This window comes from Phalaenopsis equestris, unplaced genomic scaffold, assembly GCF_001263595.1.
Source record: "Phalaenopsis equestris unplaced genomic scaffold, ASM126359v1 Scaffold000212, whole genome shotgun sequence".
Classification (NCBI taxonomy): Eukaryota; Viridiplantae; Streptophyta; class Magnoliopsida; order Asparagales; family Orchidaceae; genus Phalaenopsis; species Phalaenopsis equestris.
Genome location: NW_018164654.1, coordinates 203,091 through 225,757, shown reverse-complemented (window position 1 = coordinate 225,757; position 22,667 = coordinate 203,091). Strand labels below are relative to the sequence as shown.

At 37.9% G+C, this 22,667-nt stretch overlaps 1 protein-coding gene across 3 annotated transcripts in view; it reads right to left on the bottom strand.

Annotated features, from left to right (window-relative positions):
* Positions 1–22,667, bottom strand: part of LOC110023122 (transcription initiation factor TFIID subunit 2) — a 126,476-nt gene that overhangs the window by 63,052 nt on the left and 40,757 nt on the right. For all 3 annotated transcript variants that reach the window (XM_020722372.1, XM_020722371.1, XM_020722374.1), the window contains exons 7-11: positions 20,927–21,011; positions 20,745–20,836; positions 11,952–12,077; positions 11,820–11,873; positions 11,453–11,521 (exon numbers count right to left, since the gene is read on the bottom strand). In XM_020722372.1, coding sequence (XP_020578031.1) covers positions 11,453–11,521; positions 11,820–11,873; positions 11,952–12,077; positions 20,745–20,836; positions 20,927–21,011 — 426 coding nt within the window. The remainder of the gene's footprint in view (positions 1–11,452; positions 11,522–11,819; positions 11,874–11,951; positions 12,078–20,744; positions 20,837–20,926; positions 21,012–22,667) is intronic.

Genomic DNA, 22,667 nt, shown 5'->3' with positions numbered 1-22,667 from the left:
TATTAGAGCTAGTCTAACACTAGTTCTTTCCTAGGGTTTCCTACCGTCCATCTTAACCCCCTTCTCTCTCCCATTCTATCTAGTATTATATATGACGTTTGTGTTTTTATCTTCTTATTTATTTCTTTATTAATTCATTTATCTTCTTCCTTTTGCAAGGTTTCCAGGAAAAAAGACTCGTTCTTTTTTCTTTTCTTTTTCTTTTTTTTTTCTTGCAATCAATTCTTGCCAAAGAATAAAAGGAACGGAATCTAAAGCACTGTTCAAAGTGATGGGAGCTAAAAGAGATCCTACAAGCTAATTTTGTCAATTTAGCAATTCACAGATTTTGGTTGAAGCTCATATGTAAGAACTTTTATAATCAATAAATTGATTCTAGTCATTTTATTATAAGCAACCATCAGAACCATTAGTTTTGTAATTTAATTATATTTTGGTCTCTGCACAAAATGAATCATGAATGCATGTGCTATCTGACTGCACCTAGATCACCGTTTCTTAAATAGTCTAAACATTTAAAATTAAATAAAAGTACTTAAAATTGTAGTAAATTTAAAGTTAGAATACAATATGATAATAAAGATGCATTCATTAAATATGCCATAAATTTCAGAACTTAGTTTCCATCACCAGCGTTCATGAAATTATAATCGAGGGAATTTTGATCAGTTATGAAAATGTTAAGCCTTTTAAACAGCCGGAAAGGTGAAAGCTAAAAAGGATGACAACTAATTTTTGAATAATTATTAGTGTCAATAAGAAAATGGGGAATACTTCGTCAGAAGCAATAATGGCCCAACATGATTCATGATGTATGAAACCCTATGGGCAAATCCCAGCAAATGACATAGTAAGGTGGGTCACGATTTACATTGTAAAAAAGGGTTCAGGGCTCAACCAAGCAGCTTTCATTGTGGGCTGAAATATGATTTACGCCTTCAAAAAAGAGAGGAGCTTTGAAATGCTAATGCTGGCTAACATAAACATGCATAGGCAAAAGAATCCGCTAGGGTCATAATGAGTAACCAAAGGAGAGGTTTAAGAGGAGGGTGCACAGGTAAGTTCAGAGGGAGAGCGGTGGTGGAATCGACGTGTCCTTAAAGATTAAGCTAGTGAATGAGCGAATAAACATAATGAGAAAAAGAAAAATTAGAAGATAGAGTATGGTTACTGTAACAACAGAAGGAACATTTAAGGTTCGCAGGATGAAGCATTGAGCAAAAGATGAGGAAGATGAGGGATAGTAGAGGAAAATTTGGATGTTGATTCTTGCAGATGAAATGCAGGACAACAGTTTGTCCTCCTGCTTTCTTTGAATCTATAATCCTTGGAGGGGAGTACAGCTTTATCAAAAAGCAGGGGAAGAAGGGGGGCAAACTTGCCCTATTCCTCTCTGATTCCGAGAACAACTTACATGCTTCTTCTTGTCGTTTTCATCTTGTTGGTAAATTTGCCTATGGGGTTCCGAAGCTAGACTTCCTTCATAAACATTTTGAGCACATGAACTTGGTCGGTGGTTGGCAAATTGGGCCTCTGGATGGTAGACAAGTTTTGATTCAGCTTACTAATGAGGAGGACTATGCTAAAATCTTTGCCCGTAGAATCGTACGTTTTGAAAATGTCTTGACAAAGGTCCTTAAATAGACTGCGAACATTGATCCCCAAGCAAAACTGTCTGTTTATTCTTGTTTGGCTTCGGCTCCCTGGTTTGAAGGTGCATCTTTTTAATCATGAGATCCTATTTTCTTTAGCTGCAATGTTTGGTAAATCTCTGATGTTGGATGCTCAGACTTATAATTTACCAAGGCCCTCCATGGCACGAATCTTAATTGAAAGGGATGTCACTTTGCCACCACCTAATAAGTTTGGATAGGCTCTGTACATAATGGCTACTGGCAACAGGTTATGCTTGAAAAACACCCTTCCTACTGTTCCCATTGTCGCATGTTTGGTCATGGCTCGACACAGTGTTTTCACCTTCATCCAGAGTTAAGGAAGAAAAACGATGGTCAAACTACCTCTGCTGATATTAGGAGTGACAAGAGAGCCCCTCCGTTGTCTGCTCCAAATGTGTCCAGTTTGGTGGAAAAGATTATTACCATGCCTCATCCTATTGTTGAGCATATATGAACTTAGAATACCTCTGGAAGAAATAATGCTAAGGATGTTTTGGTGTCTGGGACACCTTGTCCTTCAGTTCCTTCACCTTAGTTTGTTCCACCTTCAAATACTGAACCTGTTTTGAGAGCTGAACATGCGAATGAAGCGCTTGATGTCACCCCCCCTTGCCCGATAAATAATTCTTCCACCTCTCATGATACACCTGTCTCTGAGGACTTACCCATGGAGGCAGTTCCCCTTGCAAATTCTTCTCAGATATCACCTACTTTACAATCTAACCCTCCACCTCTAACCCTGCTCTTGTTGGGGCTTCTCAGCCTTTGGATCATGTTATTGATGCTACTTTAGCTTTGGAATCCGAATGGAGCATCCAAAAATATAGTAGGAAAAGAGGCAGAAGGAAGTCTGAGCTCTCTCATTTGAAAACCTCTAACATAATTGATGTCACATACCATTCTAATGGAGAGCACCTGCACCTTCCCCCTAGGATCACTAGGAGGGGTGTTATGGGTCAGAATACTTAACATCTTGGTGTGGAACATTGGGAGAGTGGCAGCCCCCACTCTCTTAATCGTTTAAAATATCTATGTAAGGTCCATAAACCTGTCATATTTGCTATCTTGGAACCTTTGGTGTCTGTCCAAAAGGATAAAATAGTTAAAAAATTCAAAAGTTAACAACATTATAGCAATCAGAACAACAAAATTTGGCTTTTTTGGAAGAGGGATATTCAACTCAGCATCATTGAGGATGATATGCAATTTGTTCTTGTTTATTATACTTCGGAGGAGTTCTACGGGTGGACTACCTTTGTCTATGTCAGTTCTTTATTGCAGGATAAATTTCTACTTTGGCAGAAACTCATCCATATGGGTGTCTCTATTACTGACAATTGGTTTGTTGGATGTGACCTTAACATGATCATATCTCTTTCGAAGAAAAGAGGCGGTGCTAGAGCTGATTCCAATCATATTAATCGTTTTTGTGAACATATTACTGAAGCTAGCCTTTTTTATTTAGGTTTCTCTGGCTCTCCTTATACTTGGAGGAGAGACTTTCTTATGCAACGGCTAGACAGATTTTTGGGAAACTCTTCTTCTCTTGAGTATTATAACACCACCCAAGTGCAGCACCTAAATCATGCTCTTTCAGATCATAATCCTATTTTGCTCACCATGGCATTTCACTCTAAATCAGCCCATTCACATTTTAGGTTCTTCAATGTATGGACCTCTCACACCTTCTTTTTGTGTTTGGTTAAACAAGTTTGGAGCACTGAGATGAGTGGCTGCCCATGGTTTGTACTGTGGCATCTGCATAAAAAAGTGGCATCCGCTTTGAAGAAATGGCAATGTCCACTCTAGAGTTTTACAAGCGCAGCAGGAGGCTGATTTGTTGGAATCACAGGTTGTTTGCAATCCTTCTCTAGTTGATAAGTTGGCTCAGGCTCACCACAAACTCCTTGAAGAGATTTCTGTTGAAGAAGATTTCTTAAGGCAAAAGGCCAATGATGTACATTTCTCCAATGGGGATCGTAACACCAAATATTTTCATGCTACCATTAAGCATAGAAGGAACATAAATTCTATACTTAAAATTCACTACTGATGGTGTTGTCTTCACTGATGTTGATAAAATTGGCTTTGATGCTGCTCATTACTTTGTTGATCTTTATGTTGATGTTGTTCAGGTTTCTCCACTTGATTCTGAGCTCTTTACTGCTGAAAAAGAGCTTGTGGCATCCATCTCCATTTTTGATCCTCCTACTGAGATTGAAATTTTCTCTGCCTTTAAGGCTATCCACTCCTATAAAACTCCTGCTCCTTAGGGTTTTACTTCTTCTTTTTATATATCTTGTTGGGACATCATAAAAAAGAGGTAATTTTGGCTATACAAAGTTTTTTTCAAGGAGAAGATCCAGGTAAATGTTTCAATGCTGCTATGAATGTTTTAATTCCCAAAACTACTGATAAAAAAAATTTTAGAAATATCTCCCTCACTTCTGTGATATCCAAGGTCATACGTAAATTGATTGTGGCCCGTTTACAACCTCACCTTTCCTCCATTATTTCCCCCCAACAATCAGCCTTTGTTAAATGCCGACACATTACTGATAATATCATGTTGGCTCAAGAAATTATTGAAGACCTTGACAGGAAGTGTAGAGGTGGTAATGTGGTTCTTAAACTGGATATCAAGAAGGCCTTTGATATAATCAGTTGGGATTTCATCATCAATGTTTTTGTTGCTAGAGGGCTCAGTGCTAGTTTTTGCATGAGCATTAAAAGATGGTTGTTCAACAACCATTACAGTGTATTGGTTAATGGCAACTCATATGGCTTTTTATCTAGTAAAAGGGGTAGTAAGCAGGGGAATCCCCTCTCCCCTATTGCCTTCATCATAGCATTTGACCATTTATCTAGATTGATAAATCGTCTTCAATTGCTACATCCTTACACTCAATTCACCCACAAGGCTAAGACTTCAGTTTCCCATTTAGCCTATGCTGATAATATTGTTATTTTTGCTAATGCCTCCAAAGCTGCTATCAAAAGTTTAATCCAAACTTTAAATGATTTTCAAAACCCCTCTGGCTTGTTTTTTAACACTGAGAAATGCCCGCTTTATTTTGGCAAGAATTTTAGGAACTCTATTGCTAATTGGGGGAGTTCTTACACTGGCTATCAGCTAACCTCTCTCCCCTTAAAATACCTCGGGGTTAATCTGATTAAGGGTAGGAAAAAGCATATTTAAATAAATGATGTCATTGACAAAATTAAACATAAAATCACAGACTGGAGGAATGTCTCTCTTTCAAATGGGGGAAGGCTGACTTTATTTTTCAGTGTTCTTCAAAACATTTCATTGTATGTTTTGCAAGTGTTCAATCCTAAGAAAAGTGCACTGAAGGTTTTGGAGAGGTTGTTCAACAAATTCCTTTGGGCTGTAAGTGGCGCTAAGAAAATTTGGGCCTCTTGGCATAAAATTTGCAAGCATAAAAAAGCTGGGGGTTTTGGTTTCAAAACTATGAAGCAAATTATGGAGATTAACATGTGTAAACTTTGGTTTAAGTTTAGAGAGGGTTCTTCCATATGGGCCTCTTTTATGCATCAAAAAAATTGTACTTCTTCCCACCCTTCCCAGGTGATTTGGAGGGTGGGAGACTCTCGGATCTAGAAGGACATCTTGAATGCCAGATCTACTGCTAGAAATTTTATTTTTTGGGGACTTAGTGAGGGGAACATCTCCTTTTGGAATGATAATTGGGGAATGCCTACTCTTTTGGATTACACACATTCAACTCATACTAATGATTTGCTTGTCTCTGACCTCTTTACACAAGGAGTTTGGGACTTCTCTAAACTGCGTCTTTTGGTTGGGGAGTTGAATGCTGTGCAAATATCTAAAATTCCTTCTCATCCTACCCACAGAGACTATCCGGTTTGGCAAAAGACTTCCTCTCAGTCTGTTTGTAAGATGATATATGAAAAGATGCATTCTTTCCCTGATTGGTTTTGGGGCTCCTAGATTTAGCATAAACTTTTCTCCCCTTTTATCTCTTTTTTCCTCTGGCGTTATTTCTCCTCTTTGCTCCCATTAGATGATATTTTGAAACTTAAGGGCTTAAGATTAGCTTCCATGTGCTCTTTATGTAGGAATCATGAGGAAGGTTATAGACATCTTTTTTTAATGTGTTTTTTCTTTAAAGGTTTGGAATCAATTGGGTTTATATTACGGTATTTCTTGGACTCATGGTGGTACTTTGATTAACTATTTAAGGGAGTGGAAGTCCTATGCTGGCGTTGGGCTTTCCCTCTGGTGGTTCTCTGGTTTCTATGGCCTGCTAGGAACAGCCATAAATATGTTTCCTCCCCCCTACTGCCTCTATCACTGCTTCCTATATCCTGGCCTATTTTTCTAAGGCTCTAGAGGCTTCTGCTTCTGATACACCCATAGGTAGGAGACCAAGACTGCCTTTGGTTAGATGGAAGCCTCCTCCTCCTGACTAGGTGGTTGGGGCTTTATCCTTCAATTTCAATATGTTTACTCCGGAAACTGACTCTAACTTGCTCTATGAGATGTTAGAAGGTGCTTCTCCGCTCCAATGGGATATTATTTGTGTACTTAAAAATATTAAGGCATTTATTGGCAATTGCCACCTGCTCGTTCAATGGAGTTTCATTCACAGAGAAGGAAATTCACTCGCTGCCTGGTTAGCCAGGCATGCAGGCGATGTACCTTCTATTGGCTTATCCTCCCTCCCCTCTCCAACTTTTACTTACTGGAGATTCCCTGGATATACCTTATTTAAGACATTAACCTTTCTGTTTGCTCAGTTTGTGGAAGATAATGGATACTCTTTTGGGCTTACTACCACCTTTTGTTTTACTTGTACTTTGTTGTTTTCTCTTCTCAAGTAGTTTGCCTGGAACTGTTTCTCCCTTTTTTGGTTGCTCTACTTGGATGTTGCTCTCACTCCCTGTTTTATCATTCACTTTGGAGCTGCTTGGTTGTTTGGTCTACCCAGTAGGGAGTTTTGAATGCTGACCGAGGCTTTTGCTATGAAACTACCTTTTTGTCTCTTCTCCTTCTTTCTGTCTGTCATTTGCTCACTGCTTAGGTATACTTGTTTTTGGTTTCTTTGTTTTTTGGGGTATACTTGTAATTTTCGGTTCTCTTTTTTTGTGTGGGTTGTACTATGCGAGGTGGAACCTCTAGGAGTGTGTCTTTAATGTATTTTTTTTTATTTTTGAGTTATAGACTGAGGATCCACCCCCTCCCCCTTTTGTAATCTTTATTTATATTTAACACGTAGGGAGCCACAAGTGCTCCTTTCACAAATATATATATATATATACATACAACACTATTTTATGACTTAGAAATTTCAACCCTGACTGAAAAATAACTCTTATTAGAAAGAAAGTTATCAGAAATAGTGTTGATGATCTCAAACTGGTAGACAAACGGAAAGTAGAACTCATGAATGGGAGATATGTCTTGATAAATTAATCGTGGTTGAACACTACACCAGGATTTTCTCCAAAAAATATTTTAATATTGCAGGCAAGTCAATAAAGTTACTCAAGTAGTCTCCTGATTTTGACAGAAATCATGAAACTCTCACTGTACATGTATGGTTTAGTCTACCTAGTCTCTAATTGTCATTTGTTAATCATCAGGTTTTCTACTCTATTGAGACCATACTTGTGGACCTTATGAAGCTGGATCTACCCACTTTCAAATGAAGCTGGATCTACCCGCTTTCAATCTAACCAAATAGACCTTCTGTGGTCATAATACTTGTGGAAAAAGATATTACATTACCAGATATTACTGAAATCTGGTTGGGCACAACTCATAATGGATATTGGCAACAAATCGTAATGGAACACAAACCTCCTTATTGTACCTATTGTAAGATGTATGGGCATGCCCTTGATAAATGCCACAAGCTCCATCCTAATTTGAAATCTAAAGTTCAAGTGAAGGAGGGGTCTAACCCCACTGCTCTGGACATATCTGCTCCAATTGGGGGAGGAAACAACAACAAAACAGGATTTGGTGACTGATCTAATTGCTCTTGTGGACCCCCCTGACAATATTATTATTGTTTCTGTGATTGATGTGATGTTGGATGGCTCTAATGGGCAACCTACAACTTCAAACCCTATTGAAAACAAAACTGAAGGATCCATGCCTACAAAGGATAGTGTGCGGACTGATAATCAAGAGAAACTTGTAGCTCCCCATCTTCAGGAAGTATCTGGTGTAGAGGCGACAACACATACTACATATATACTAGAAACTATTACAGGCACAACGGATGGCAATCCTTCTGCTACAGCTCTACCACCTCATCCGAATGATCAATCTTTGAATGAGGAATGACAGGTTTACACTTTCAGGAGAAAGAAGAAGAATGGAGAACTACTTGAGCTAAGGAATCTAATAGATGATACTTTGGTTACTTTGGATAATTGTACGCACCTCGCCATTTTGTTAGTTGACTCCCTTCTGAGAACTAAAGGCAGATTCATTACTAAATTGTGTCATCCCCAACTACTTTCGCGCCCTGGTGGTTTGGGTTTTTTTTATTTTATATGTACCCTCTCTTTTTATGTTTTTTGTGTGTATTGTACCGCGTGGGTTGGGTGCCTACTTTCGGACTCATTCATACAATTTATATGTATCTTTTTCTCTTAAATATATTCGGCAGCGGCAGTGGGCTCTGCCAGTGTTTCGCTCGTTGGTGATTATCGACGCTTATTCCTCGTTTTCTAACTTTCTCTTAGTCGTCTTCCGCGACGATATTTTCACTCCCTTGTAGCTTTTTCAACGACGCTCGCTCGCAATGGTCTTTGTCGTTGATGCTCGCTCGTGTCGTCTCTTTAATCGACAACGTCACCCGCAATAGACAACGCTTGCCCTCGTAGTCACGGCTCGCATCGTCTCTACTCGACGACGTCTCACCCGTAGTCGATGTCACTCGCCCTCGTTATCGCTTGGTGTCGTCCCCCTTAGTCGATAACTTCTCATGCCGACGAAATCTAATTTCCATAGACGACGGCTCTTCCTTCTCGCAGCTCCTTTGTAGTTATCTCCTTCCAAACGACGTGATTGTTTGCTTTGCTGCCCGACAGACACCATGTTGTCAATGGAGATGACATTGACGATCTGTTGCTATGTAACTGCACTTGCCGACGACATTCCTTTTCCTACTCGTGCTCCTCTTTCAGGTTCAGAGACTGGTTTTAGTATTGGCAAGTCCTGCAGTGGTCTACAATCTTTCCACAAGGCTCTTGAAAGTGATGGTGATCACACTTTCATTAAAAAGCATGGTAAAATAAAATGGGAAGCGTTTTCTTATTTTCAAAGATGTTGAAACCAGTACTCTTGCGTATTCTTAGCATTTTGCTCTAATGGGAAAATTTTTTTATCATTCGGAAAGATATTGATGCTAGAAAGTTGTTAGGCAATTCGAATATTGGTTAACTTGACAGTCGACATATACTTATTCAGTTATTTCACGATGTCGATTACACTCGTATTTTTTCCCGAAAAGTTATCAAGATCGACAACAGCTATATGAAAATTCTAAAGTGGACTCATGATTTTGATCCAGAAGAGGAGACCTCTATCATTTCTAATTGGATAAAGTTTTAAGGTTAAAACTACATCTGTTCAACTTGAAAATTCTCTACTCTTTAGCAACTGCTTACGGTAAGCCTCTCAAGTTTGATTGTCCTACACTTGTTGTCACCAGACCCTCTGGGGCTTGTGTTTTAGTTGAGAAGGATATCACTCAACCAGCTCTGGATGAGGTATGGATTGGAACCACTCACAACGGTTATTGGCAAAATGCTAAAATAAAACAACACCCTCTTTATTGCTCTCATTGTAGTATGTTTGTCACAGTTCTACTATTTGCTATCGCTTGCATCTCCATCTGTCGGATATCGCTAAAAATCAGCCACATATCATCCCTGTTGAGAAGATGCAATCTGATCCTCTTTCTAACACCGCAGTTTCTGATGAAGAACACCAGACAATAGATACAGATCCAATCGTGTTTTTACCACCCACTGCTATTAAAGAATACTCACATGTCAAGACACATGAGAGTGTCCCTTTGATCCAATAAAAGACCAGCTGGTACAAGAAATAATTGTTTCTGATGTTCAATAACTACACATGTTCGGCACACTTTAGACCAATCCACTGATTAGGTGAGTCAATCCTCGGATGAGGAATGACAGATCTATTCCAGGAGGAATAAGAAGAATGGAGTCTGACTCGAACTCAGGAACCTATTGCATGATACATTGGTTACCAATGACAATGACACTCATCTTATCAATTTATTAGCTGGCTCCTTCCCCAGAACTAGAGACAGAGATAAGGCAAAATTGAGTCACTCTCTAGCTACCTGATACTATGTATTTTGACATTTTTTAATTTTTTTCTTTGGGTCTCTCATTCATTTTTCTGTATTTTCTCGCTTTGCAATCATTTGTGATTATCGTGTGGGTAGGGTGTCATGCTTGGACCCTCCCACAATATCTATCTGTATCCTTCTTTCTAATTAATACATTAGCCTTTGGGCTTTCTGAATATATATATATCTTAATGGGTAGTTTTTTAAAAATTTTATATGCCCATAAGCCTACAAAGATTTATAATCAATTAAATTTAGTCATTTTAAAAATAAAATAATAATATATTAAATTATAGCTAAATAATATTTAAATATAACTAATAAGACTTAAATCTTGCCTCGATCATTAATATCTTACGGTTGCGTGTCAAGAGTTGTCAAACCGACTCTTTCACAAACAACTTGTATTCTGCTCGTTAAGATTAAGAGTCAAACACGAACACATTTTCTGTTCGAAATATAAATGAACAGAGCACAAACAGTGGTATTTTTTAACGAACTGAGTGTGGGCTCGCTCGTGTTCGGCTCATTTACACCCATAATTGGAGTTGAAACATGTCACACAGAACAAACATGGGGTGACAACATTGCTTAGAGAAATGTGGAAAGGTTAGGATTTGGCTTCTACGGGCAAGAAAGAAGTATGAGATAAATTAATGAGCTAAACCATTCATGTATATCATATCAAGAGAAATGGTGCATAATGTGTGAGATATGAGTAAGGCCAGCAAGGTGTGTGATCATGCGATCAAGTAATATCGTATCAAGAGGAATACCAATAAGTTCCCCTCAAAGTCGAAGTTAATCCTTCAAGCATGTTCTTTCCTATTTGGAATGATCAAATATGATAACAATTTAGCCCAAACCATAAGCAAGGGGATTATTTAAACCTATAAACATGTTGATGAGTCATTACAGTTCGAAAGAGATATTTAACCTGTAAACTAGTCAATGAAATTTGACTAAATGGATTACTAATTATTTAAACCTAGAAAAGCTCCTTTGAAAACTTCTTCAATAATAATTTCACAGCAAATTCAATTAAAAGGAATAGATTAAATAGCCAAAACAGTTCCAGAGCTAAAAAAAGTTATGCTAGAAAAAATTACTAATTATAACATTTACAGAAGTCAGCATGAAGCACACACACAATGACCGCCTAATAGCGCACAAGCTTATATCAGATAGCTAAAAGGCCGCCTAAAGTTCAATGCAGTGAAAATAATATAGCTGCCAAATGTGGCAGCAAAACAAAATACCGATGGCATAGCTAGATTAAGAGCTTATAGGTTGGTTGATCCCTTATGTGCAAAGACCGACCAATTCAAACTGAAGTAATACAGAATAAATAATGCATTATCACAAAAGCAGAAAATGATGACATGTGCTAACCTCCTTTGTACTAAGAGCCCTTGTGGAGCGGCACGGATCTGGAGCCCTTTCAATGATGACTTGGAGTATCTGGACATTTTCAAAATGAAAAAATAAAACAATAACTTAGGCATTATGAGAGAAGAATCAATATGCTACATCCAACAATTGCTATTGAAATGATAAGTTACAAGTAAAAAATAAATTGTATGAAAAACTACACAATAGGCTAAAATCAAGTACTTAAATCAGCAAGTATCATTAACAAGTATGTTTAAAAAAGCTGCATATACAATTGATGAAAGAAATTATTTTTTAAGCTTGGAACTGTTCAAATTATATTTAAATTCCTAAAACATTAGAGAGAAAAAAATAGCTAAGCAACCACCTTCCGAAAGGAGTCAGGACCCATTTGCTTCTCAAGCATCTGAAGTACCGCTACCTGTTTAAAAAAAGTCAAGGTAAAAATTAAATAGCAAAATAGAAGCTGTTACATACGAAATAACAGAAACTAACATACTGCTTTCCAGCAACGAATTCTTCCATATACACCAATAGTTTGAGTTCCATACAAATCACTACAAGCAGCCGCAGAGGACAAAGCAGTTGCCCCACAAGTATCAGCTTTACAAACAGCACAGTTATCCTACATACAAAAAACTAAATGTGAGCATAATCCATAAAAAGTCAAAATAATATCAACCTGTATTAAAATTTTTTAGCACAGTAAATAAACAACCAATAAAGCACAATAAAACATTCCAAAGTATATGGGATAGGCAGCAGCACAAAATAGGAATGATGTGCAAAAAAACAACAAAAAAAGAAGTTTAACGTTGCAGATATAACATTTATTTTATACATACAATGTCAACAAAGATCTCAAAAATTAAGGAAGATATGACAGAATAGAGATAATGTTATACATTTTCTGTCGCAAATTTAAACAGAGAATTGCATCAAGCATCAAATAAACAAAGGGAAAGCTAAGGGCGCGATTGGGGCGGCGGTAAGGTGGCGGCGTGGCGTCGCGCAATAATATTTCTTGTTTGGCAAAACTGTGTTTTGTCTACGTTCTCAAAAAACTGCAACAGAAAGCTATGTTGTGCGAGGTATGACTTTTTCAAATAAAATTTTTTTGTAAAAGCAACTGTAGCTTTCTGAACAGCAACTTCATGACAGCTTCTTCAAACAGCTACAACTGCCCCAAATGTTACATGTTGATCCTATATTTTAAGTAAGTGGATCTGCAAAGGTAGAGGCAGACCTAGGAAGACTTGGGCTTATTATATTAAAAATGATCTTAATTTACTAGAACTAAATGAAAATATGACACTAAATAGGACGCAATGGAGAAAAAGGATTCATGTAGCCGACCCCACGCAGTGGGATTAAGGCTTTGTTGTTGTTGTTGTTAGACCTGCAAAGGCTTCAAGCCCCGAGATCAACTGTGCATCTCACCAAAACTCAAACAAATCCTGTGATGATGAGCACAAAGAAAAAGAACTTGACGGATGAAAGGAAATAAGAACTTGAAAAGAGAAGGAAATGAATGGATCGAAAGAGCAGAAAATGCTTCATAATTGAAATAAGGGGACTTTGCTCAATACAATACCTAAAAAAGGTTGTTTATGGCAACATCAAACATAAAAATTTAAATAGCCCAAAGCATTAATTATAGAACAAACTCTTGATGAAAAATTACACTTCAACAATTAAAAAAACACAAAACTACTTATAAATGACAAAAGATAACTTAACCACCAATAACTAACATAAAAGAAAATTATTGGCAATATTATTGAAAAGAACAAAAATTCAAACTTAAGGACAAACATAGATGACATGTACTGCATTAATTCACTTGGGTTGCAAAGACTTGTACCTCAAAGAGTTAAAATTTTGATGAGAAAATAACTAGTCTCTTAGTAATATTACAAAACAAGTGAAATCCCTCCAATATTAGTGGTGCAGCTACAACCATACCGGAAGCTGGCGGATGTTCAAACACTAGCCTTGAAAATGGAAAAACAACAAAAACAGAGCAGTAAGCGGTCGTCCTTCAAGCAACAACCTTCAATTAGATAGTCACCTATAGCTACCACAACAGACAAAGACACCTCGGGAGCAGCTAGCAAGATAGAAAAGGGAAATAAAAGGCCACATCAGAGTGAGAAGAAAAAGAAGAAAGACAACTTTTCCAGTACAATACTAGTCAGAAAGTATATTAGTTGTCAGGGCTACAAGCACATAGCATCCAAATATCCCACAAGCCAAGCGGTCACATTCACGGATCAGAGCATCGTCGAGAAAGTGGACCAGGACTCAGAGGATAGCTCGAAGGAGGAACTTTAGCTTCAAGAGGACGATGGAGAATTGCTAGTCATACGACGAGTTCTGCAGTCAAAACAGAAGCGAGATCAATCCTGATTGAGACATAGTATCTTTCACACCAAATGCTTGGTAAAGGGCAAAGTTTGCGGCTTAATCATTGACAGTGAGAAGTGCTAAAATGTGGTGTCCACCCTAATTGTGAAGAAATTAGGATTTGCCACGCAGAAACATTTCTAATCCTACTCTCTTACCTAGTTTTAGAAAGGAAACGAGATACACATGGATCAATAGTGTTTGGTCAAATTTTTTAGTGGGGCTCAGCTACAGGAGCAACAATGGTGCGATGTAGTTTTGATGGGCGCCTGCCATATTCTATCGGGAAGGCCTTGATAGTTCGACCTTTAGACTCAACATGATGGCTTCAATAATACGTACTACTTTAAAAAGATGGAAAACACAATGTGTTATTGCTTGTTAAGGATGCAAGAGGCAAAGCCAATACAGAGGAAGCATTAGTCCCACGAGCCACCTTCCTACAGCCAGTCTGGGACGCTTCTATGGCACTGGCATTAGTCCTCCTAAAGGGAGCAGAGGAGGAGAGGGAGATATCAGCACTACTGCAGCCACCACTACAAGACTTCTAACATGTGAACCCCGACAGCCTTCTAGAGGGGTTACCATCATTGAAGGACATTAAGCACAACATAGATCTTATACTAGGTGTAGTGTTGTTGGATCAGCCTGGCTATAGATTGAGACATGCGAAATACGAGTTACAACGACGAGCACATGATCTGGTCACAATAGGGCTAGCCAGAGAGTATCAGACAATGTGTTGTTCCTGCCTTGACGGTGCCTAAGAAGGATGGGTCGTGGCGCATGTGCAGGACAACAAGGTCATCAAAAAGATCATCATCAACTATAGGTTTCTCATACCTCGCCTAGACGGTCACCTGGACTAGTTACGTGAAGCCATCCTTTCCAAGATTAACTTGCACAGTGGGTATGACCATATACGCGGATGAGGCCAAGAAAGAAAAACTACTTCCACGACACCCCTATACGAGTGAACGGTTACGTCCTTCAACTTGTCAAACACGTCCAACACTTTTATGAGGTTGATGAATCAAGTAATATGGGCCCACATCGAGACATTTGAGGTGGTCTACTTTGACGGCATTCATATATAGAGCCAATCTGAGTAGGATCACTTACAATACATGAGAGAAGTGTTCGAGGTATTGCCAGCAGAGAAATTACGCTCATTCGAAGAAGTGTCACTTCATGAAATACATGATATGTTTTTTGGGTTATATTGTGTTCATTGCCCACATTTAGATGGACCCTGCCAAAATCGAGACCATTAAAAGCTGGACAGCACCACAGAAGTTCCCTGAGCTAACAGAATTCACGAGGCATCACTTTACAGGCGAATCATCAAGAACTTCAACACCATCAGCGCCCCTTTGACAAAACTTTTAAAAGGAAAGGAGTTCACTTGGGCATGGGCATTTGTAGCTCAAACTAGCTTTGATGCCCTAAAAAAGAAGGTGATCCAGGCACCATTTCTAGCATCACTAGATTTCAACCAACTATTTAAGGTAAAGAGTGATGCATCTGGAGTGGGAATAAGAGAAAGGTTGAGCCAGGGAGGCCACACCATCACCTTTTTCTGTGAAAAGAAGAATGATTCCAGCAGGAAGTGCTCAACATACGACAAAAAGTTTTATGTGGTAAGAGATTTCAAGCACTGAGCTACTACATGCTGACGAGTGACTTCATGCTGATTACAAATCAAGAAACCTTAAAATTCCTAAACAGCTAGAAAAATATAGAGGGTCGACACACTACGTGCGAGAATTTTAGCATTATTCCAGTTCGTGCTTTAGCATAAAGTGAGGAGTCGAAACCACATAGCAGACACACTAAGCTGTCGTCACCTGTTGATCGTGTTGTTGGGTTTCAGATAGTAAAGGACATGTACGAGGCAGACAAAGACATTAAGGAGGTCTAAGAGTGAAGTTAAGAGAAACTGACTGAGCAGTACAACAGAGCTGATGGGTATTTGTTCTGGCAGAATAAGTTGTGCATTCCCAAGTGCTCATTGAGGGAAGCAACTGTTCAGGAGAGTCATAGCAGAGGTCTTGCAGGATATTTTTGCATGGACAAGACTCGCACTAGAAAGAGAGCGTTTTTTTGGCCCCAACTGACAAGAAATGTAGAGAGGCACATCAAAAAATGCAAGATTTATCAGATAGCAAAGATCAAAGGGCAGAATGCAAAGTTGTACACTCCCTTACTAGTATCGGAGGCACCGTGGGTAAACTTCAGCATGGACCTCGTGGTGGGTTTCTTGAGGTCGCAGAGAACAAGGACTCAATGATGGTTGTATTGGACTGATTCCTGAAGATGGCACATTTCGTACCCTGCCACAGATGTTGAACGTGTCTCATGTCGCTAACTTGAATTTAGGAGAGATCATGAGATTACACAAATTTCTCAGCAGTGTCACCTCCAACAAAGACGTCAAATTTTTAAGCATCTTATGGAGGACATTGTGAGAAAAGTTAGGCACCAATCTCTAATTCAACAGCTCATCCACAGACAGTTGGTCAGGCGGAGGTAGTAAACAGGAGCCTAGAAAACCTTCTGAGGTGCTTCATAAGAAAAAGTATTAAGCAGTAGGAACTAATTCTCGCTCAAGCTGAGTTCGCATACCATTAGTATGTGAGTCAAACTACAAGATGTACTTCGTTCAAGATTATGTACGGGTGCAACCCGCTCACGCTACTCAAGTTGGTTTTACTCCTGCCGACATCAAAAATCAGTGAGGATACCAAAGAACAGGTTCACAATATTCAAAATCTCCACGAGGAGGTTGAAAAAGAGATTACTAAGAAAAACCGCAAATATCAGACACAGCCTAACAAGTCCAAGAAAAAGGTGATGTTTCAAGAAGGATACCTCACGTGGATTCGGCCGAAGGAGAAATTTCCAATAGAACCATTCAGGAAACTGAAAAATAGAGTCGTTGGATCATTCAAAAGACTTCAGAAAATAAATCACAACACCAACAAGGTAGTCCTGTCAAGGGACTACATTGTGTATTTTATGTTCAATATCGATGACTTGGTACCATTCTTTTAGGATACAAAAGCTTTCACGAATAAGGTAGAAGCTACCTCAATCCCGGAAAACTGACGAGATGCTCTAGCTGGCTGGTTGAACCAAGGCAAGATTCTTGTCCAACAGAAGGCTGAACCAATTTTGTAAGGGGCAGAAATTACCCCCATGCACTTTTCTCCTTTTTTTTCATTTCCCACCTAGTTGGCTCAATTTATATGTGTGTTTGTTGAGTATAGGGTGAGGTTATTTGTTGTTTGATTTCAGATTTATACCTAGAGGCTTTCCCCTTGCTAGAAGTGCATTCGAGGACAGGTGGAACTATGGTAGTACCATGCGCCGAGGCGGTGTTCATCCTTGTTGATTCCCTTCCCCGCTCTCCTTCATTTTTTGTCTTGCCATCGGCCCAAACCCTCTCTTTCCCTATTTCCCTATAGTTCCAGCCACTAGCTCATCCCTAACCAACCTATTCCAAGCCGCCAGCCACCCCCTTCTTTCCCTTCTGTCCAGCCACCTCCCACTACCCAATAGGCCTACTCCCAATCACTAGCAAGCCCTCCTGCACTCCCAATTCCAACCAAAGCCCCCCTTTCCACACTTCCTCTATTCTAACCACTAGTGCACCCTACACCCCCATACCAAACCTCGACTTCTCCCCTTTCATCCCTCCTCCGTTGCAACAAAACCACTGTTGTCCCCAAATTTTCCAACCTGTTCCTAGCGGGATATTGTTGCTTTTTGTGTTCTAGTTTCTGTTTTGAAGTGATGATTGTAACCCCACTCATTTGTTTAATAAAATTTTCTTCTGATATTTCAGGTTCAATATACTCTAGTATTATTTTCTCATCTCAAAGTTTTCTTTCATTAATAAAATTAAGAAGGAAAAGATTAATTGTCAATGAAGAAAATAAACCATTTAGCTCCAAAGATATTTTTAATAGTTTGCACACATCGCTATGAAATAAAACGAGCAGCATGAAGATTTGCATGTTCAATCATGCAAGTGTCTTTAGCTACGGGAAATTTTTCACACTTAAATATCTTTGATTTTTTATTAATGAAAAAAAGGAATTAATTTTATATGACAAGCAAAAGATAGTTCCCCTAGTTGATAACACAGCCAGTAATCCCTAACATTATCTTATGTGTGTTTGAAATTTAAAAAATAAATTTAGTTAGCTTCACAACCCATTCTTTGAGCATGTACTTTATTTCAAGGGCAATAATTTAGAAGGTAGACTCCTAAATACATTTTTACACTACCAATCATCTTGCCTGAATTCAAATTCGAAAACTTACAAGGACTATATGAAAATTTAAGATTAAAATATATCTCAACAAAGTTTGTTGATTGATAGTCAGATGGCAAATCTTTTAATGAATGAGAGAACTGGATTCCAACCTATTTTGATAGAAACGCATCTACATGCAATACAAAATTATAACTTCCATAGCAAGGGCCAAACTATGAAAGATATTTTTGCCCCTTGTCACATGAACTAACAAGATCAAGTTTAGCATCCAAATAACAATTTTCTTCTTATTTTCAATGACGGCATCTAATAATTTACCATTTTGGGTAACCAAACGGATTTTATTAATGTTCAACAAGTAGCTTCTGCTAGTAGAATGGTTGGTTTGCTTGGACTTGTTGTCGATATGACTGAAATGGAAATAGCTAGTATTATTTTTCTTTGCTACTAGCACACATTCATCTTGAACCTTTTAAATAAAGGACTTTGAAAATTTTCATTTTGAAATTGATTCCAATGATGGAGTTGCAAGTTGCTTAATCACTTACTTTGTGGCTATTGCAACCATCTTCTTTTCAAGAATCATTTACATGTATTTTTTTGCAATTGGTGGTCAAAGGTTGGCATTTGATGTTGGTAAGGATTTGTCAGCTTGGACGAGAAAGTTCATGTTGAAGAACTCATCGACCTCACAAAACATAGAATATTAATGCTTTTAATATCATATTAAAAATTAGAATAATATATTAATCAGAGACTCTACAACTAAATTTTATTCTTTTATTCTATATGACAAAAAAAAATAATTTGTACAAAAGAAAACAGAAAAAAAAAACTATTAAAAGTAATCATCCCAAACTTCCAAGAGTTTCCAAATTCAACAAATTTTGCATTCCTAAATATCACGCGTGTCCAAACTACATTAACGTCTTGTCAAAGTGGGATGTGAGCAGACTGTCTTTGATATAGAAAGGTATCATGGGCAAGCATATGTGCACATTGAGAAGTTTTTATATTAAGTTTGAAACCATGTCAAATCTATATCACATATATATCCATTCGGAGAAGTCGTTACGAGTGCAGATCAATATTCAAAACTTAAACAATAAATATAATAACATTAGCTCTTTTATAACAAAAATAACATATACTTTAATCAATGCTTGCTTAAAAATAAATAAAACTTTGTGCTAGAGCTCGTTACTAAAGATACTTAGGATCATCTTTATCATCCTCCTACCGTCATTCATATCAATTGCCGCCTTCACCGTTGCAAAATTGTGAAAGTATATGTTGGCGCAACTTCTAAAAATATAAATCCATTGGTTCTAGATTTAGTATATCTTCTCATCTTATTCATGCATCCCTCAAACATTGATTACAAGCACAAACTACATAAGTATATTCTTCATTATCTTATCAATAATGAAGAATATACTTATGTGCACATATGTATATTTTTATCATCCTCCTACCGTCATTCATATCAATTGCCGCCTTCACCGTTGCAAAATTGTGAAAGTATATGTTGGCGCAACTTCTAAAAATATAAATCCATTGGTTCTAGATTTAGTATATCTTCTCATCTTATTCATGCATCCCTCAAACATTGATTACAAGCACAAACTACATAAGTATATTCTTCATTATCTTATCAATAAGCAAAAAAATCCTTATGTGCACATATGTATATTCAACCACCGCAAGAATATAATCATTTCTAAACCTACTATTACAAGACTTAACTCATCCACTGTAAAATTCTCATTTCTTCCTCATTCAAATTAACTATCAGTGATTATTTTATCTCCTAACCCTCGGATAATATGAGTACAACAACAACAACAACAACAACAAAGCCTTAATCCCACTATGTGGGGTCGGCTACATGAATCCTTTTTCTCCATTGCGTCCTATTTAGTATCATATTTTCATTTAGTTCTAGTAAATTAAAATCATTTTTAATACAATAAGCCCAAGTCTTCCTAGTAAATTAAAATCCATTGGTTCTAGATTTTAGTTCATGCATACCTCGGATAATATGAGTAGTTTTATAATATTTAATATGGACAAAAGAATAGACACCTCCACACTGATAACCGATATGGTGTAATATGGACAATAAACAACTCAAGCACGTTTCAATTTTCAATTTTCCCAACTAAACTTAAAAATAAGAGAACATATATTATATTAACACCCATAAAAAACGCCTTCAAGCTGGAATCCTTTTCTTCAGCAAACTAATGCTAAAAGTGAGCAGCAAAAGTGTAACATATTGAAGAAAAATTATCGGATATGCCTGGCTATGCTTGTTCTGGTAATCCTTGAAAGAATATAGGCAGCACGTCACATTTAGGGCAACTTAACATCTCCAAAAGTTGGACTCAGCATATTAACTGTAGAATTATTATCTATTTGTAAAACCAATGACCCTTGCTAAAATAAGCTCATCAATATGTAAAGCAAATGTGCAAGGAAAGCCACAATACAAAATTTTACAATCAATACACCTACACAATGTTACAGGAACACTAGTGCCATGCACTTCTAAAATTTGCAATGGTTAAATATATAGCTCATATTGCATGAGAAAAACAAACCTTGTAACGCCGGTACTTTGCCTCATTATTCCCAAGAAATCCTTTTATGAATGAATCAGTAAGAAAACCAGCCAAGCCTTCCAATAGCCATTCTGAAATCAACATAAACAACAGTCAAACCATAATCTGGATTCTTCTTACAGAATGTAAAGATGCATAAGCAACTTGTGAACTGTACGTACCATCATTCGGCTCCTCTGCAAATATGTAGACGCCAAACCACTGCCTTGCAAGGGCATAGGCAAGTTTGATTCTTGTTTCAATTGTCTATGTTGAAAAATATATATTTATATTTCATGAGAACAGATTTAATGAACTAACATGACAAAACAAGTGAAAAAAACAGAAGTCCCATAAATAAAAACTATCAAAATAATAATGGCCATTCTAGCCAAAATATAGCATTTCTTCAAATTTTCTATAGCATATTCAACCACCTGTGCATCATTCACTATCTAACTCTTTATAGAGCAAACACGCAATTAACACTAGTCCATTCAGGGTAACTATCCTAGAAATTTTATAACCTAATTATAGAGAAGCACGCCCTTGGATGCATGCTCAGCAATGCCACAACCGCATAATACATCTTTCAGTCATTAATTTGTCAAATATAAAACCAATTGCATGGGCAACACTAGTTGTGTAGCACGCAAAAAATGATAATTTTTAGTTGCATCAACACAAGTCATGATGAAAAATTAAAACACATGAAATCTCATCATCCAAATCACCAGCACAATAATTAGACTAATCCCTCTATTTAGACACAGCAATATGAACCCTCACTTTCCATTAATTCCAGCAACGTCCATCGCATGTCCTAACTTTTATGCACATGTTACCATAGATGTGAAATTATGTGTTTCCTATTTTAATGCTATTGTTTTTTTTCTTTTTGTTATGTTATGTTCCTTTCCTTATTTAATTTGTTTATCTTTGATCAGTTGTAATGATTGTAATTAAGCCTAATCGTTACTTATTTTATAAGGTGAAGAGTTATAGTTTAGTTATTGAGAACTAAGAGAATATTATTTTCTCTACCTTTTCCATGATATCAGAGCTTCACCGAATTGTTCCTGTCGGTGTCATTCCTCCTCGGTCTCGTTCGTCTTCGAAGTTATCCTCAATCGTCTCCTTCTGATTTCGTTTTCTCCTGTGCACGTGTGATCTAGGAGCTGCACTTACTAGATCATCTCCTTCCAGTTTCGCCAGTCCCCAATGCAAACAATCGTCGGCATCTCGTTTTGGGTTAATCCGTCCCCATGCATGTGTGAACCAAGAGCTGTAACTCTCGCTAGATCACAAACGTTGGTTCGTTGGTCTCAGTTTCATTTGGTTGGCGAAAGAAAGATAGCAGACCTCCGATTGAAAAGACTCTTTGCAACCTCTAGAATCCCTTCAATCAACTTGGAGGTCCTCCTCTTGTCGATCCTACGACCTTTGGAGCCTCTCCAACAGCCCTGCAGCCGTCGGAATCCCTTAATTCTTCCCTGTCGGTCTTCTCCTGCTGTCCTCCAACAGCGCTCATCTGTCAGCATTCCCCGACTCTTCTTCCCTGCTGCCGCCAATCTTCCTGCAAACCATTCCCCCAGGCGCTCAACTACACCTTCTACAGCAAGTTGTTGCGACCAACTTCCAACCTGTAACAAGCTACAGCGCTAAATATGTATAGTGTTTATGACCAAGTACGGTATGAAGACGTTGAATGTCACTCCAAAGGTTAATCATCCCATGTGCAAAAATTGCAAGAAACATGGTCACAAAAAGGACAGATGATGGAAACAAAATGAAAAACCTACAGAATGATAACTTCAACAAGACAGGAAAATATCAAAACAATAGCACCAATACTGCTACCGCTTCTAAAAGGTTGCCAACCCTAGCCCTTTCACCTAGAAATAGCTAGATGTGTTAAAGAAA